The sequence below is a fragment of the Nematolebias whitei genome, chromosome 1, assembly GCF_014905685.2.
Source record: "Nematolebias whitei isolate Nwh7 chromosome 1, NemWhi1, whole genome shotgun sequence".
NCBI classification, from domain to species: domain Eukaryota; kingdom Metazoa; phylum Chordata; class Actinopteri; order Cyprinodontiformes; family Rivulidae; genus Nematolebias; species Nematolebias whitei.
In genome coordinates, this window is record NC_056498.1 from 35,396,941 (window position 1) to 35,415,377 (window position 18,437).

The 18,437-nt window shown below is 38.6% G+C and overlaps 1 protein-coding gene across 1 annotated transcript in view; it reads left to right on the top strand.

Moving 5' to 3' along the window:
• plcb3 (phospholipase C, beta 3 (phosphatidylinositol-specific)) overlaps window positions 1-14,065 on the top strand; it is a gene marked incomplete in the record, with an annotated part of 95,978 nt that extends 81,913 nt beyond the window's left edge. The window contains 17 exon segments of the mRNA XM_037676193.1: window positions 209-333; window positions 2,794-2,948; window positions 3,041-3,205; window positions 3,302-3,401; window positions 3,844-3,948; window positions 4,563-4,660; window positions 5,012-5,150; window positions 9,282-9,320; window positions 9,461-9,570; window positions 9,701-9,756; window positions 11,499-11,616; window positions 11,706-11,782; window positions 11,849-11,938; window positions 12,082-12,139; window positions 12,225-12,314; window positions 13,418-13,694; window positions 14,019-14,065. Of these exon segments, the coding sequence (XP_037532121.1) occupies window positions 209-333; window positions 2,794-2,948; window positions 3,041-3,205; window positions 3,302-3,401; window positions 3,844-3,948; window positions 4,563-4,660; window positions 5,012-5,150; window positions 9,282-9,320; window positions 9,461-9,570; window positions 9,701-9,756; window positions 11,499-11,616; window positions 11,706-11,782; window positions 11,849-11,938; window positions 12,082-12,139; window positions 12,225-12,314; window positions 13,418-13,694; window positions 14,019-14,065 (1,849 nt within the window).
• Window positions 14,066-18,437: the final 4,372 nt, after the last annotated feature.

The window sequence follows — 18,437 nt, forward strand, 5'->3', positions numbered from 1 at the left end:
AAAAAAACGAAGTCCAGATGACATGATTCAACCTTTTTTGTTGTTATATACCTGGATGACTGAGAAAACAAACTTTGTGTTCTTCAAAACTTGCCTCCATTTTTTGACGGTCTTTATCATCAGTCAAAATGTTTGGTCTCTCAGCATCCAACTTGTAATGAATGGATCATCACTGCGCACGTGTTCAGCCTTAACAGTCCTCTTCCAGGTACAACAAGAACCAGCTGAGCCGAATCTACCCCAAAGGAACGAGGGTAGACAGCTCCAACTACATGCCTCAGCTCTTCTGGAATGTTGGTTGCCAGATGGTGGCGTTAAACTTTCAGACTCTCGGTAAGTACTATCTATCTTTTAGCAAGCAACTAAAAAAGTAAAAAAAAAATTAAACGATTAATAAAATGGTGTTCATAGTAAACTATCATACCTGAAAAGATTATAATTTCATATAAAAATGAGGTGTGTGTTGAGCGACTGCTGAAAAGGGTGGGAGTGAGTTAAAAATGGAAGAAGCACCAGACATAAAAAGACATAAAGGACATTTAAGGGACTAAAAAGACACACAGGGAGATGAAGGATGCGGTAAAAACCAAAATGTAACCAAAGGGAGACAAAAATACAAAAGTAATGCAAAAAGAGACATAAAAAAAGTATGTTTGGAGATACAAACAAGCTCATGATGCTTGAATCATGAAGCTCGTGAGTCTTGAGAAAGATGCATCAGGTATCAGGCTGACACAGCACACCTTCCTTCTGTTTATCCTCTTTTTACCTCCTTTTACAGCTCTTTAGGTCACCTCTTTCCTGAAGCCCTTCTTTGGTGTGTACTTGGTGGGTTTGTGCACCCTGTTTCAGTTCTAGACGTCAGGTGCCAAGGCCCTGTTATAGACTGGGTACCTGTCCAGGGTGTCCCCACTTTTCACCCAATGAAGAAGATTGATGGATGAATAGATAGAAAACGTATAAAAGTTACAAAAACTAAAAAGTCTTAGCTGTAATATCTTGAATGAGCCAAACCTTTTGGTTTGGGTTTGACTTTTTCAGAATCATAATAAACTTTATTATCATTGTACCGAGATACAGCGAGAACATGTTCATACAGTCGTCCGAAAGATCCTTTTCAGAATTCCTTTTTAGTTAGAAAAGTAGCTGCCATTGATGATATATGTATAAAGCCTCATTTACATTCTCTCATTAAAATATTTAACCTTTGAATTTACATGTTGTACCTGAATGCACCATGAAGAGAATTCACTGTCTACGTGTGCTGCCACAAAAAGTTGTGTATTAGCACTTTTTTTTGGTTACAGAAGCACCCATTGCACGACGGCATATTTATACAAGTTAAAAGACCAGCTCTAGTATTCACAGTTTTCCATGACTTACTAATTCCATTAGGCCTGTCATGATAAACAATAAATCAATTAATCGCATGATGAATGAAAATTATCAACCTCATTTTCATTTACCGGCTTTATCGTTTCTTCGTGTCTCTCTCTTTCTATTAAAGACACGCCTCAACTCTGGTGCTCTTCACTGAACCCTCCCTTTCTCTTTAAAATCCATTTTAATCGTCCAAAATCGCGTTTTTGGATTGTTGAAACCAGCTAAGCTACGAGCTAAGCTAACAGGCCGACCTCGGGAATAAACCGCCGTCTTGTCGAGTTGTTTTTCTCTGCAAAAAGAAGCTGAGAACTTGTTTACTGATTTTTTTTTTAATTAAAAGTTTTGTGTGGAAAATGCTATGCTAAAGAGCTCAAATTACGCAGTGTCTGCCATGTCACCATGTCAGCCCATGTCATGTCAAGGGCCCTCCCTCCCATTATTCTTAAAGAGACAGCTGCTCAATTTTCTATCCTTTGGTCTTATACTGCCATGAGGTGGTCAAAAAAGGTACTACACCCCAAACAAATAAACTTTTCTTCTAAAATTTGACAATTGTTAAATTTCAAACAATATTATCGTTTATCGCAATAATTTCTGAGACAATCGCCCAGCAAAATTTATTGTGACGGGCCTAAGTCCCATATATTACAGTCACACTCTTGAGTTCCTGTTTGTTCCTTCCACGCTGTTATTTCACATTTAACTACCTGTACATAGTTCAACCTACTGCAACCATTTAAACTTCTAATTGTTAAGAGCGCTCAGGAGATGATTGCCATGACTTTTGGTCCTTGTGCCATTTATGAGTTTTGAAGTATTAAGCTGAATATAATCCACTGTATCCATTAGGATACATTGGATTATTTTCAGCGGCTTAGATTTGGTCTAAAACCGCTTCCCTATGATATTTTTTTAATGGAAATTCCAAAGACTTACAAAAGTCCAGCCAACTCGTGATCTATAAATACCATGCAGGTTTTTTTTAGTTCTCATCCAGTGCTGGCACCTTCAGCCAACTTCTCATCTTCTGCCTCTACTTTGTTCCAGCACGATCATTGTTACTTTCACAGCTTAGTGCAGTACACAAGTTCCTGCCTCCGACTTGGGTGATCTGGGTTCAAATCTCAGTTAGACAATCCGATAATGAACATTTGAAAACGACGACTATGACTGGCTTTTGCTCACACTTCAGGAAAACTATACAGATATCTTGGACTTAAATGTTTATACTTAATGTTCAGCTATTCAGCTTCCCCTTCTTTCTAGATTCATTCATTCATGCACACTTGCTTTTTTTGTTTTGTTGGAAAACCATTCTCTAGCCTGGTTTTTGAGTGAGGGAATATGCACTTTGGATTTAGATTATCCTGTCAATTTACTATTTGTACCCTTGTGGTTCTCGTCACTCAGATCCTGCCATGCAGCTGAACATGGGGGTATTTGAATACAATTTAAACTGCGGCTACCTACTAAAACCGGAGTTCATGAGAAGACCGGACAAACACTTTGACCCTTTCACAGAAAACATTGTGGATGGAATTGTTGCCAATACAGTCAAGATAAGGGTAAACGGAGTTCTTGTGTTTGTAAAACAGCTTCTATGTGTTTAATATTTCCAAGCTGCTGCAATGACAATGTGAACTTCCATCTATCCAAGGTGATCTCAGGCCAGTTCGTGACAGAGAAAAAGGTGGGAGGTGTGTACGTGGAGGTGGACATGTTTGGACTCCCAGCTGATACGAGGAGGAAGTTCCGAACCAAAACATGCGTGGCGAACTCAATGGACCCTTTGTGGGACGAGGAAACTTTTGTCTTTAATAAAGTAACTTGCAGACCACACTGTGGTTCATGTTTCTGTCAAATCTTTATTCGCATCTTCCGTCTCCTTGTCTGAACCTTGTCTGTTGTCATTCAACAGGTGGTTCTACCTTCACTGGCCTCTTTGAGGATAGCGGTGATGGAGGATAACGGCAAGTTTATCGGACACCGAATTCTCCCCGTTTCTGCCATCAGACCCGGTTAGGACACACACTGTTCAAACCAAGCATTTACATGAACTAAAGAAAGAGCCAAGTCTTGATTTGATGCATGTTCTGTCACTCTGTGAGAAACACTGATCATAATCTACCCTGTAAAAATGTCCATAATTTACCTCCTGCCACCAAAGGCCGAGCGGCACTCCCAGTCAAGATGGCCACTACAGCTTAGCGACTGTAGCAAACACAAAAAATGGCCATGACTTATCAAATTTGACATCTTAAGCTTGAATTTGTAGTAGCTAAGGGTCATCCCCATGATTTAAGTTGAGTCCAACATCTTACAAGATCTGACAGTATCATATCAAACTGTGTATGAGGTCATTGACGAGGTTTGACCAAAAACAGCCCCGTTCCTTCTGGTGTTCGTATGGATTCCTTCAAAGAATACTAGGACGTTAATTTATTTTACCCTTCTGTTAAGGCTACCGCTACGTCAACTTGAAAAATGAGCTGAACCAGCCACTAATGCTGGCCTCCCTGCTGGTTTATACAGAAGTTATGGACTACATTCCCAATGAGCACCAAGGTAAGAACACCAAACGACCCAACCTTGAAACCGCTTCACTGGATTCACTGACCCTGCTATAGGCTTTCCATCATTAAAGGCTCCATACAAATGGTGGACTGTGCTACAGAACAAGTATTTTTGTCATTGGTTATATTCTCCATCGTCTACTGGTTCACTGGGGTCGGGTCGCAGCGGTAACAGATCCATGGGAGACTGTATTTGTTAAACTGCATCCCTGTTTCTGAAAGTAAATTGATAAAATGGTTTGGTTCTGAGTGTGACCTTTTGGCAGAACTAGTTTTATTTTCCAATGCAAACAATTTGATATTTACATAAATCTCAGTTATACTCGTGTAAAAATCATTTGTTGGCTATCCTAGCTTAGTGGTTAGCATTTCTTTGATTCTCACCCAATTTATTTGACCTCTGTTTGGGTTTGTAAAATGTATCTTGTTTTTTTTGCACCACTTAAGTTTTGCCACCCCAACTTTTCAGTGTTTGAAGACCTTTTCATGTGTAAAATGTTAATTGGCCTGCTTTTTCCCTCCTCCATTCTGTTTTATTCATGTTCGGTTTTGTAAGCTATGTAGTTTAGCTAAGGATTGGTGTTTCATTGGTTTATGTGTCCTCAGAATATGCTGATGCTTTGACCAACCCCATCAAGCACATCATTGGGATGGACAAGAGAGCGGACCAGCTCGCTGCTCTGATTGATGGCTTTTACCCTGAGGTGAGACGCTCTTTAAGATTTTTAGGCTTCGAAATGATGCGTAGTTTGTTGGAATTTGACGATTTATCACCTGGCATCAAGCTAGTTTTGTGTAGGAGAGTGCCAGTTTGAAAACTTGATTTTGATTGGTCAGGAGTGATGTCATGGAGCATTCCAGATGTGTCTTAAAAGGGGAATCCCCAATTTTCACATTGACTCCAAATTTTATACAAAGGGATTTCCCCGTGCTACAGCACATTTGGTGGCGTTTTTTGTTTAGAGCATCTGTCCGCCCAGTTAAAAGACTTCACATCACCTGTTCTACTTCAATCGCTTCCTGGCAGTGTTCGTTTATAAGCTTTGTTCTTCCAGGATGACGTCCTCGAAACTGATGCAGAAATCAACAAAGAGAATCAGGTTTTTAAAACGGATCCGCTCCCCTGCCTCTTACAACCGCTTCCCACGAGTCTTCCAGAGGATTCCCCAGACATCATCAGGATACCTACACAAGGTAGAGACGTCAACATTCCCGTCTTATCAGAGAACATCGTCACGTGCTGTTAGAAATCTATAAGGAATCGTTCTACTTTCGGTTACCGTACATTTGCTTAAATTATGTTTCAGTGCAGTTCAGCCGGACTTTTTACTGCTGTTGGTCATGAAGCGTGTTCAGATAATCTTTATATTAAATATTTTTTGACTAATTTTCAATTTTAATTGAGTTTGTTTTTATGTTTAAAAGTCAACTTTGGCATTTTCAGTATTACACAATGTAAAATGTAAACGAAGTGTAGCAAAATAAAGTACAAACGTTGGTTTAAAGTGCCAACGTCTTCATGTCAAATACATTTTAAAAAGCGCTGGTAATTATACTGGCAAACTAAACAAACAAAATCATCAAAATACAAAAAAATGCTAATCATATTTAGTGTTTCGACTAGATCCAGGGCGCTCATTGTAGGTTTTATTTTTTGTCGACCAGGGGCGGCGGGTACGGGACGGTGTCGCGTCTGTGGTTGCCCACTAGTTTAGCGCTACCTTGCTGCCGGTAATTGTCGAGGGGTGGAGGTGGAGCTGAGCGCTACGTCTGTAGCATTTTAGCTAACGAGGCATGGAGGAAAAGTCACCTCTCTGAAGCGACGTCTGCCTCGTATCTTTAAAAAAAACTACGATAAACAAACTCCATTAGAGATCCTCAATTAAAATCCTTGATCTTAGCGATAACCTCCCAAACTTGCATTGTTAGAGCAAAAAACACACGCATAGAGCTGGTTTGGTGCGTCCTTAAAATTGGGCAGTGCTGCAACAAGATGTTGGAACTGTAGTTCCACATGGGGGTGGGGAATATTCAGCCCCAGTGGGGCGTGCCTCAGTTTGAGAACTAGTGATCTAACAGATGTTAAAGCTGTCAGCTTGTGTCTGAACTAAAATATCAAATATATATATATAAATGTAGTGTAATGTGTTTAGTGTTTGTCAGGACTTCATTTGTTCCCTCAACCTTTGAATTAATGTACCGGTAGTATTCCTTCATCAGCAATATGTATTTTCATTAAATAAATAAAACGCCAAGTCTAGTAGAAATCCAAATATTATTTGTAATTATTTGTAATTGTTCAGATGTAGATTAAACTAGAGGAATTGCATTTCCTGTGAAAATACAGTGTGAGTGCTTATTGCTGAAGAACTTGCTGAAAATGGCTAAAATGAGCTAAAAACGTACTGCAATTTAGCTGAACTGGAAAAACAAGCCTAAGTTAGTAGAATAAAGCAGAAAGAACACATACAGTGCCTTGCGAAAGTATTCGGCCCCTTGAACTTTTCAACCTTTTGCCACATTTCAGGCTTCAAACATAAAAATATAAAATTTTAATTTTTTGTAAAGAATCAACAACAAGTGGGACACAATTGTGAAGTGGAATGAAATTTATTGGATGTGTCAAACTTTTTTAACAAATAAAAAACTGAAAAGTGGGGCGTGCAGTATTATTCGGCCCCCTTGCGTTAATACTTTGTAGCGCCGCCTTTTGCTGCAGTTCCAGCTGAAGTCTCTTGGGGTTTGTCTCTATCAGTTTTGAACATGGAGACACTGAAGTTCTGCCCATTCTTTCTGCAAAACAGCTCGAGCTCAGTGAGGTTGGATGGAGAGCGTTTGTGAACAGCAGTCTTCAGCTCTTTCCACAGATTCTCGATTGGATTCAGGTCTGGACTTTGACTTGGCCATTCCAACACCTGGATACGTTTATTTGTGGACCATTCCATTGTAGATGTGGCTTTATGTTTTGGATCATTGTCTTGTTGGAAGATAAATCTCCGTCCCAGTCTCAGGTCTCTTGCAGACTCAAACTGGTTTTCTTCCAGAATGGTCCTGTATTTGGCCCCATCCATCTTCCCATCAATTCTGACCATCTTCCCTGTCCCTGCTGACGAAAAGCAGGCCCAAACCATGATGCTGCCACCACCATGTTTGACAGTGGGGATGGTGTGTTCAGGGTGATGAGCTGTGTTGCTTTTACAACAAACATATCGTTTTGCATTGTGGCCAAACAGTTTGATTTTGGTTTCATGTGACCAGAGCACCTTCTTCCACATGTTTGGTGTCTCCCAGGTGCTTGTGACAAACTTTAAACAACACTTTTTATGGATATCTTATAGAAATGGCTTTCTTCTTGCCCCTCTTCCATAAAGGCCAGATTTGTGCAGTGTACGACTGATTGTTGTCCTATGGACAGACTCTCCCACCTCAGCTGTAGATCTCTGCAGTTCATCCAGAGTGATCATGGGCCTCTTGGCTGCATCTCTGATCAGTCTTCTCCTTGTTCCAGATGAAAGTTTAGAGGGACGGCCGGGTCTTGGTAGATTTGCAGTGGTCTGATACTCCTTCCATTTCAATATGATTGCTTGCACAGTGCTCCTTGGGATGTTTAAAGCTTGGGAAATCTTTTTGTTTCCAAATCCGGCTTTAAACTTCTCCACAACAGTTTCTCGGACCTGCCTGGTGTGTTCCTTGGTCTTCATGATGCTCTCTGCGCTTTGAACAGAACCCTGAGACTATCACAGAGCAGGTGCATTTATACAGAGACTTGATTACACACAGGTGGATTCTATTTATCATCATCAGTCATTTGGGACAACATTGGATCATTCATAGATCCTCACTGAACTTCTGGAGTGAGTTTGCTGCACTGAAAGTAAAGGAGCCCAATAATATTACACGCCCCACTTTTCAGTTTTTTATTTGTTAAAAAAGTTTGACACATCCAATAAATTTCATTCCACTTCACGATTGTGTCCCACTTGTTGATTCTTCACAAAAAATTAAAATGTTATATCTTTATGTTTGAAGCCTGAAATGTGGCAAAAGGTTGAAAAGTTCAAGGGTGTACTTAACCAAATACTTTCGCAAGGCACTTTATTTGCTGAATTAAGTTTAAATAGGAAATTAGCACAAAAATTATGAAATTAGCCAACAAAGCTGAAATTAGCAACAACAACAAAAATGCTGAAAAGTAACTGAAAATGCAGAAAGTAGCTTAAACTACCAGAATGTACTGGAAAGAGCTGAAATTAGCTAAAAAATGTGGAATTAGCTGAAAAAGCTAAATTTAGCACAAAACAGCTAAAAAGTAGCTGAAATAGGAGAAAAAGCTGAAACTAGCAGAAAAAACTGAAAAGAGCATAACAAGCTGGAATTAGCAGAAATAAGTTAATTAGGCTGAAAGTAGTAAAACTTACTATGAAAAAACTTGAATTTATCTGAAAACAGCTGAAATTTGTTAAAAATGTTTTTAAAAAGTAGCTGAAAAGTTAGAACAAGCTTAAATGAACAGAAGAAAGAAGAACCAACACGTTTGCTGAAAGAAGCCGAAACGAGGACAAAAAAGTGGAAATTATCTGAAAAAACTGAAGTGTGGAGATAAAACAGCTTAAAAGGAGCTAAAAAGGCAGAAAGAAGCAAAAATTACAAGGAAGTGAAGAGAGCACATTTTTGCTGAATTAGGCTGAAAAAAATGGAAAAAAGCTAAAAGAAAATGTGGAATTAGCTGAAAAAGTTTAAATTAGCATAAAAACAGCTGTATAGTAGCTTAAGTAATAGAAAATGCTGAAACTTGCAGAAATCAGCTGAAAAGAGAATAAAAAGCTGAAATTAGCAGAAAGAGGTGACAAGAAACGCATAAATGTTGTAATTAGCAGAAAGAAGCTGAAAGGAGAACAAAACAGCTGAAATGAGTTGAAAATATTTTTACATTTGCACAAGGAAGCTGAAAGAAGCAGAACAAAATGCAAAAGGATCAGTAAAAGGTTGTAAACAGATCTAAAGATTTGTAAAAGCTAAATATTTCAAAAAGCTAAAGTTGTATCAATACCAAAAGTCATATCAGGATTGTCCTGAAAGAGCTGAACGTTTTGATCTATGAAGTGTTGAAATCGTTTGGAAACTGCGGGACGAGAATCGCACCAAAAAACCTACAGAAGAAACATGGATCACAATAGAGTGAATGCTCCATGAACATTCACTCAATAATTCTTTCAACACAAAGTGAATTCATGTCTTAGACTTACATTTAAGCTCATGTCTCTTGTCTGTTTGGTTCATTCATCCATCATCCATGCTAAATGTACTGTATGTGTTTTTGTGTAGTACCTCCACGAGATACTCATGTAGCGTCTGTCCTGACAGGTAAGGTCATCACAGAACGTTCATTTTGTTTGTTGCATTGAGCTTCTTGGAAAAAGTGTTTATTGTTGCTTTTATTAGACGGACAGGCTGGACGTGGTCGATCCTAAAGTTTTCTTTTTGTTGTCCATTTTGTCTTTTAGAGATCCAGGTTTTGTCTCTAAAAGAACTGAAGGAGCACAAGAGTTACGATAAAGTAATGAAGAAACAGATTAAAGACTTGAAAGAGCTGAAGAAAAAACACCAGAAGAAGGTACGAGCTAAATGGAAATACGCAATTCAAAATCAATTTTTTTAAAGGAAAATTCTTTTGAACTAAATTAAAGATGAGTTCCATTTTTCCTGTGCTCTAAAAGTATTTCTTTTTCGCTTGTTTTCACCAGCTTCAGGCAGAAAGCCAGAAAAAAGATAAAAACTTCAAACGTAGCATCAAGAAAGGGTAAGTAAAGGCTAATGAAGGAAGGATTAAACAGAAAAACAGTAAAACAGTTTCAAAGGTGCTTCTGAGCTTGAAGAAACTGTTTAGCTATTTGAAACTGACATTTTAGGGAAAGACTATTAGCAATGAATATCTTACCTGTTGTGGATAGCTCTTTGAATGATCTCAGTTTGAAGAAATAGTTTCGTTATGACCGAAATGAAGAGTTAACAGCTAGTTTGAGCAGGGCCAAAATGAACAATGTTTTCTGCCATCTTAAAACAACTCTCTTCTCAAAGTTCAAACAAAAGATATTTATAGACCTTTACACATCCACCATTTTCACATTACACATTCATTCGGTCAGTTTTCTTCTCTGTACTTGTCAGCTAACCACTGTTTAGGTTGTTACCCTTTTTCTATACTTTTTCAAGTTTTCACATTCATTTTACAATTATTTTGCCATAACTATAGATATATATCTGTTGGAAGTGCCACAGGCAGCAGTCAAAGTGCCACAGTTAGCTGCTTCCTATTAGCTAATAACTATATTTCTTTGTAAATAACTGCCTTACATCATGGTTTGCTACCAGTTGTAGCTGTTTAGAAAATACTTGTAGCTACATGTCCTTTTATTTGGCTTTTAATTTACAAATGCTCAAACACTAACAGAAGCTAATCATGATTTTTTGCTAGCAGTTTTCTTCGTTTTAGTAGCCAATTAATTCACGTTACTTAATCTCCCCTTTTGTATTTATTTATTTGTTTGTTTATTTTTTATTTATTTTTGGCTACATAAAGTTAAAAAAAGGTTTTGAAAGTTTTTGTTTCAATTTTAATTAGATTTTTTTTTAATGTACACTAATGTCACTCATGTTAGCAAGGTAAACATCACCAACTTGGTTAGCCTAGCTTAGTGGCTAATCTGCTCCTCACATTCTAACGTGCCTTTTACCGCCATTTTCTTTTTTAGCTTCATTAACTTTTTCTTTACATTTTCTAGCTGTCACTTTTACTTTACACAATTATTCTGGCAAAAGTAAAATTACATTTTTTGCCGCAAGTGCTCCCAGGCTGCACTGAAAGTGATACAGCTAGCTGCTGCCGCCACTAACCAATTAAATTAAATTCAGTTTATTTATAAAGCGCCAAGTCACAAAGGAAATCATCTCAGGGTACTGTACAGAAACATCTATATACATAAAAATCAATTAATCAATTAGTTGAATAATGTGCAGTTCTAGCTTTACGGAGAGCTTTTTTATAAGTTTTTAATCCATCTCTCCAAGATAAATGAAATTCTTCAGCATTAGTCGTTTCTTTCCAGTTTTCTAGATGCCTGTTTTAAAGTACGTAACTTGGAATTGAACCAAGGAACCACAGGATTCTATGTGAATATCTATGCAATGCTAAACTAACAGTGACGTTTTATATACTATACTATACTATACTATACTATACTATACTATACTATTCTATACTATATACTGTATATATACAGTATATATATAGGACATATACCGACAGCAATCCACTTTGGTCTTGGCCCAGTTCGAACTAGCGCTTAGCTAGTCAGTATGCTCACAACTAAACTCTTGTTTCTCCACCATGAGCGCTATCTACAACAGATAAGAATGGTTAACGTTTTGATAGAACCCCACGTCAATTGGTTTAATTCACAGTTTAGATATGGATTTTTATGGATTATGAAAACAAAAGCTAGCATGCTGAAGAGAGAAGTTCTGATTCTGTGTGCTCTTTAGTGAATCTGAGGAAACCAGTGCACAGAAGCTACGGGAGCAGCAGATGCAGGAACTTCTAAATCTCCGGCAGCAGCTTCACTTGCAAGAAGGAGTGATGCGACAAGAACAGTTAGTCGAGGTACGCTTCCACGAGTTCTTAACTAAATCAACTCTAATAGAAACCAGTGTCAAGTCAGCTCAGGAAAATCAAAGATGGTGTGTTTCTAGGAGTTGAAGAAGCTGAAGGAGTTGGCGGTTGAATGTCAGGCAGCTCAGGTGAAGAAGCTCAAGGAGATCTGCGACCGGTACGTTCACACCCAAAAGATCCAATGTCACAAATACAATGTCACTGAGAAAGCTTGCGTCTGCAGGGAGAAGAAGGAGCTCCAGAAGATCCTGGACAGGAAACGACAAAACAGCATCAGTGAAGCCAAGATCAAAGACAAAGAGAAGCCCGAAAAGTAAAAACGAAACTCCCTTTTCTTTACTCGCATGTCTGAGACGAGAACTATATTTAGGCAGGAAAGTTTGACCTTTTATCCACACTTCTGTTGCATTTTGTTGCTGTTGGACTTGATCGTTGCACCTCGTTTTACCTCTAAAGGGATCTCGAGGAGATCAACAGGAAACATATTAACGACTCTGTGGCCTCGCTACGCAAGGTGAGTGCTTATAACGCCACACACACTCCTCGTGAAAGGTGCTGGAGAGTTTAATTTTATTTCCTCTCTACGTTCTGCTCTCCAGCTGGAGGACGAGCAGAACAGGAGACAGGACAACATCAAACTGAAGCACCAGGAGCTGCTGTATTATTTAGACGAAACTCTTCCTGTCCTGGTGAGTACCAACACCCAGACCAACCACCGTCCTGTTGCCTTTAAATGCCACGGTCTTAGGATGGGATCGTGGAAAAAGGATGATGTTTTGAGCTTAAAAATAAAGTGCACAACATGACACTCTTCGAGTATGTGTTGGGGATGACCCTCAGCTACTACCACACCAAACTTTAGCTCAGAATCTATAAAACTGACTGAGCCACGTTTGTTTGCTTATGTTAAATAGTTGTGGCGACATAGACGTTGCAACAATTATAGATGAAGTCCCCCTCACGTTAAAAAAATATTCATTTGGACCCTCGATTCACAAAGCGCTGTTTCTATTTCTTCGTGAAAGAATCCATTCCACTTGATTAATAGACTCAAACCACTAAAAGTCCACTCCGGGTTTTCCTGGTTACCTAAAGCAAATCACTGTGTGCAGTGTTTCCCCTAGATCACTGAACGGGGAGGGAGAGGAGGGGGAGCAACTTCTATGTTGCATGCTAGTTTAGCGTCACGTTAGTTCTGGCAGTTGTCAGCCAAGGTGTGTGCTAGGATGCATGAGAGTAGCGGAGCGCTACGTCTGTAGCATCTTAGGTAGCGTGTCTGTATTGCACACTGCTAGTTTAGCGCTACTTTAGTGGTGGTGGTGGTGGTGAGGTTGTTCAGATGCGTGAGAGAAGTGGCGAGTGCTTTATTCACACAAGGTGAGCTGTTGGTCAGGCTTCTTCTTGTTGTGCCATTAACTCTAAAATATTTATTGAATCAAGTGTTTACTAATGGAGGTAAACATAGATTTTTAACAACCCGGTAAGAAATACCAGAATATATATATATATATATATATATATATATATATATATATATATATACACACAGCACCTTTTATATTAGTTGAGTTATTTTAATGAAATCGGCTGATATTGATACCATGCCGATAATATCGTGCATTACTATCAAAAAAGCTTCAACTCTGATCATAAGATGATCACACTCTGAAGCTCTGGGATGAAAGGCGGTGGGCGATGTGCATCCCTTCAGGGAACGCTGGTCCTCCAACGAGCGTTAGTCCTGTCGGTCAGGAGGTGGGTGAACTAACGTTGGTCGTTTGTGTTGGAGCAGCTCCGGGCTCAGCTGGATCAAGAGCTGGAAGAGGAGTCTCGTGCGCTGCCCGAAGAGATCTGCCGGCTCCTCCAGATGAACCTCCAGAACAAAGACCTTCAGAACGACGCCCTGCACTCGTCCAATCACAGCAGCCCCAGCTCGGGCCAGCCCTCCAACTGCTCCACGCCGCTGTTCCCCTCGACGCCCGACCGACGCAACCAGAACAACAGAGACGGCGGCATGTCCGACTCGAGCTCCACCACGCCCATCCTGTCTGAGGCAGAGATGTCGTTTGGTTAGACGGGAAACCCTCGTCCTTAGGGATCAAAATGAGGGATAAGAACCATAAACTTTTACTACTTTTATCCCTTTTTAAGGCAGACTGGTTCGTCCTCGTCTACAGAGATGTATTTTTTATTTTATTGACTTGTTAAAAAGTTTCGTAAGAATCATAATCTGTTTTTATTTTTACATTTTCTCAAGATTCTCTCCATTTGAATGTCTCGTCTTTCCTTTTTTTTTTTTTTTGTTGTTGTTGCAACATTTCCATCTTCATTTGATTTTAAGCTTCATGAGCTTTTCGTTTCCTGCATCTTTACCTTCTTTTTGAATTTTCCAGAAAGCTTCAAGCATCGACGAAAGTCTCTTGAGATCGTCATCGTTTAGCGACGTGTCGCTGTCTGAGGCCCGCGCATTTAAAAAAAAGAGATGAGCTCCACAGAAATATCAAAAATCAAACATTTTTCCTCTTTATGAAAAAGAAAATCTCAACATAGAACATTTTAACTGGAACTGAAGGGAAATAGTGATTTTATCTTTTAGCTGTAATGTGAGGAGCCGGCCTGTAGGTGGTGCTGCAACATCAACTAGTTTATTATAAAGCTGCTCCTTTAGTGTAATAATGATAAACTTGACTCTTTCATTCAGGTCTGGTGTAACTTGCAGCAACATTCTTTAAATTAAAACCTCTGGTCTTTTATTTTTTTTTTAAAGTTCTAGTCAAGTTTTAATGAATTGTCCTAAAATTAATGGAAACTTTTTGAAGTTTTGTGTTTTAATAACTGATCTGCTCTCGCTCTAGCTGCAGAAAGCGCCACACTCTGAGGACAAACTTTTGTTATTTTAAAAAATATATATCAGACGTCACTGAACTCCTGGAGGAAACACGTTTGTTTTTGTTTGGCCAGAAGATGATCCGATGAGGAGTCCGCTTCCTGCGGCTGCAGAACCCACACGAGTGTGTTTTATGTCCTTTCTCTGCTGTTGCTGTTAGTTTCCTTAATCAACCAGGAGATGGGCATTAGTTGACCCTCCTGCTGCCCTTGGCTCCAAATAATCCAGTCATTTTGGACAAGAGGGCAGCAGGAGGGTTAAATGATCAGATCATCAACGGAGTAAGGTTGTCTGATTACAGAAAGCTGCACTATGACGTCTTAAAGACTGCTTTTTGTTTTGTTTACCGCTGCTTGAACGTCATTTTATTCTCCAAACTGCTCAGACTTTTGTGCGTGGACATAGGAATGACTTTGATGTAAAAGTATTTTTACGAGTAAAACACGGTCCTTTAGACACGGTGCACATTAAGCTCAGTGAGTTGGACACTCCTGGGGTGTGTGGGGGGAGTGCAAACCTTAAAGGAACATCGAGTGGACAGTTCGTCTCTTTCAAAGTTGGGTTCTGTGTAGGTTATGAACATTTACTGTCTTACCTGCTGCAGATAGCTCTTCAAATGATTCAGTTTAGTCCTGACCAGACTGACGAGCTAAGGGCTAGTCCGAGTGAGGCCGACTTCAAGCTTATTAAAGCGATTCAAACGCCGTCAGATAAACGTTTACAATGTTTTTCAGTTTCTTGGTTATGTATGCAAGCACCCTTATGGACAGTAGCAGCTAGCTGTGGCTCGTCCTGCACGGATCTCAACTTTTTAAATTAAAAAACAACAACTTTAAAACGGTACGTGCAAACTTAAAAAAAAAAAAAATTATTTTTACCCTACCGTGGATTTCACATTCTAAGTGCCTCAGAATTCACAGGAAGTGCTACAGCTACCTGCAAATGGCCATAAATTCTACGTGAATATTCATGTAAAGTCAAACGATGGTGCTGTAAAACCTTGGGGCTCGACGATCCACTAGCCGTTAGCTCGTCAGTACGGTCAGAATTCAACTCTTTTTCACTCAAAGAATTATCTACAGCAGGTAAGATGTTAATTGTTCAGAGCATTTACATAGAAGCCCCCATTTCAAAAGAGCTGAACGTCCCTTTAATTTAAACGTATTGTTTGTTTCTGCCAAAGCTTCCAGATCTGCTGTATTTAATTGTTCTTTCTCAGCAGCTGTTTCTTTGTTTGTCCACTTGGAATCAAACGATGGTACTTTGTGTACATATTCTATGTATATGTGTAGTTGTACATGAGTTTTACTACTGATGGAGGTACAAATAGGGCTAAGGGAAGAAACCAAACTAATCTAATTGTAAAGTTTCGTCAAGGAATAGATTGTTTTTCGTTCATATTTGGGGGATTTTTCCCCTCCCTGTTGGTAACGAGCACTGGCTGCCTTTCTCACTGACGTCACGTCGAGTTATCTGTTTAAACTCACATTTAATTATTTTATTTTTTTCAATGGTTGTTGAAGTTCTTGAATAGAAAAAAAAATCAAGAGTGCCAAATAATGGAAACGTTTTCAATATCAAGACAGTTTGCATGAGTTTTTAAAGGATTCTTGTGTGCCTGAAATACTAAAACTGGATCTTTTAAAAAATATATATATATTATTATTATTAGTTTTTGGGACCGCCACAACAGCCGCCTGTATGAGTCAACGTTTTCTTTGAAAGAAATGTTTAATCTCTTGAGTTTTATTATTTTTTTTAAAGAGAGGGAAATAGTTCGCCTATCCGCTGCTCTGTGCTTTTCGAAGCTTTAAGTCTAAAGAAAATAATAATAACACTTTTACCGGACACATTCCTCCCAGCTCCAACAGGCGGAGAAACTTTTACTTTAAATGAACATCAGTGAGTTTGGTTTTCATGGAGTTTTCAGGTACTTTACAAGTTTTTCATTCTTTTTATTGTGAAAAGCAAACTTGTCCTTTTTCCATTTTGTTAAAATGCACTTTTGTTGATCAGTTTTGAATATTTGTGTTGTTCCTGTGATGCACACTTAAATACAACCACCTTTTAATAGCATTTACTTTCTGTGTTAAATATCTGTGGGTTGTTGCCTTTTCATTGTTTTACAAATTTACTAATGTAATTCCGTTTTTTTACGGTGACCCTATGGTGTAAATGAACAACATTTGAAAAAAACGGAATTACATTAAGCCAAACCGGAAGTGTTTTTTAAACTTTATTAACAACATAAAAGAAAACAACAGAACATTGTACAGTAGAGTCATTCCTAGTATTCAGTGCCTTTTGAGTCCCTATGCCATAATGTGGTATATTTTGTTTAACGGGTGGCTAATATTTCTTTTATTAATCTCATCTTATATGTTTGACTCCCCTCTACCATAAAACGCAATCATATGTACACAAGATGAATTAATTTAAAATAATTAAATCTAATTTTAAATGCAACTTGAGTTTACAGCGATGTCACTTTTCATGCTTCCTGAAATTAAGTTCCAATTCTAAGTAATAAAAAAAAAAAATGTCATTTAAAATATATAATTTTTTAATGGTACTATTTATAATGGTTCTCATCCAATTACTTTTTATGATCCCAAAATATTTTTTATGCTTAAATTATTAAAAATAAATTGAGTCCTTGAGTCAACTGTCCACCCTGTTACTTTAAAATACCTGTCACCCCCGGTTTGGCCTAATGCAATTCCGTTTTTTCACCACTTCCACTTTGGCTGCTTCCGCTTTGACCACTTCCGCTTTGGCTGCTTCCGCTTTGACCACTTCCACTTTGACCACTTCCACTTTGGCTGCTTCCGCTTTGACCACTTCCGCTTTGACCACTTCCACTTTGGCTGCTTCCGCTTTGACCACTTCCACTTTGACCACTTCCACTTTGGCTGCTTCCGCTTTGACCACTTCCGCTTTGACCACTTCCGCTTTGGCTGCTTCCGCTTTGACCACTTCCACTTTGACCACTTCCACTTTGGCTGCTTCCGCTTTGACCACTTCCGCTTTGACCACTTCCGCTTTGGCTTAATGTAACTGTTTTTTTCCCCCCTCCCAAATATAATTTCGTTTTTTGAAATGTAATTTTGCTTTGTCAAATGTTGTTCATTTACACCTTAGGGCCACCACATTTTTGCACTCTTAAACTGAATTAATTTGGTATTGCTTTAAACAGTCATTGCTTTAAACGCACAGTAATTTTGAATCATTTGTTACAGAACAGAGTTTAGTTCTCTAACAGTTTTAGACTAAAGAGGTATTTCAGAAAAACCGGACATGATGTAAAAACTGTGTAGTTACAGACTCTCGGCCTCAAACTCTAGTGTGATCAAAAATGTGTGTTAGAAAGTTGCAAACTAAAACTAGAAGCAACACTAACACAATTTACAACTGCATGTGTGACAAATGCAAAACAAAACTACTGGTACTTTAAAATTTAAAGTATAAAACCAACACTTAGATTATTTAATAATCTAACAAAGTGGTGTTGTTTTTAAACTTGTGGACTCTGACAGATGTTGGTTCTGGGTTGTGTAAACCCCCTCAAAAATATAATTTAAACAAAATCCAGGTGCGGCGGGGACACCAGCGTTAATGGTAAAAGTGTTTTCCCTTATTCTGTCCAGTGCAGATACGTGTAGAGTTAAACTGACCGTTTAGAAGTTCAGCTTGTAATTTCCGATGGTTACGTAGATTTTTAATTCCTTGGTGAACTTTCATACAAAATCTTACTCTTAGCCCATCTTACCAATTTCCATTTAACTGCTCTTACCATCCACACTGCTCCGGATATTTTTTTAAACTGAGATTATTTAATGCACTTAGTTAGAAATTGAGTTTTTTTGAGAAAAATAGACGATTTTTAGATATTCTTTTCAATGTGGAGATGTTTAAAAAAAAAAAC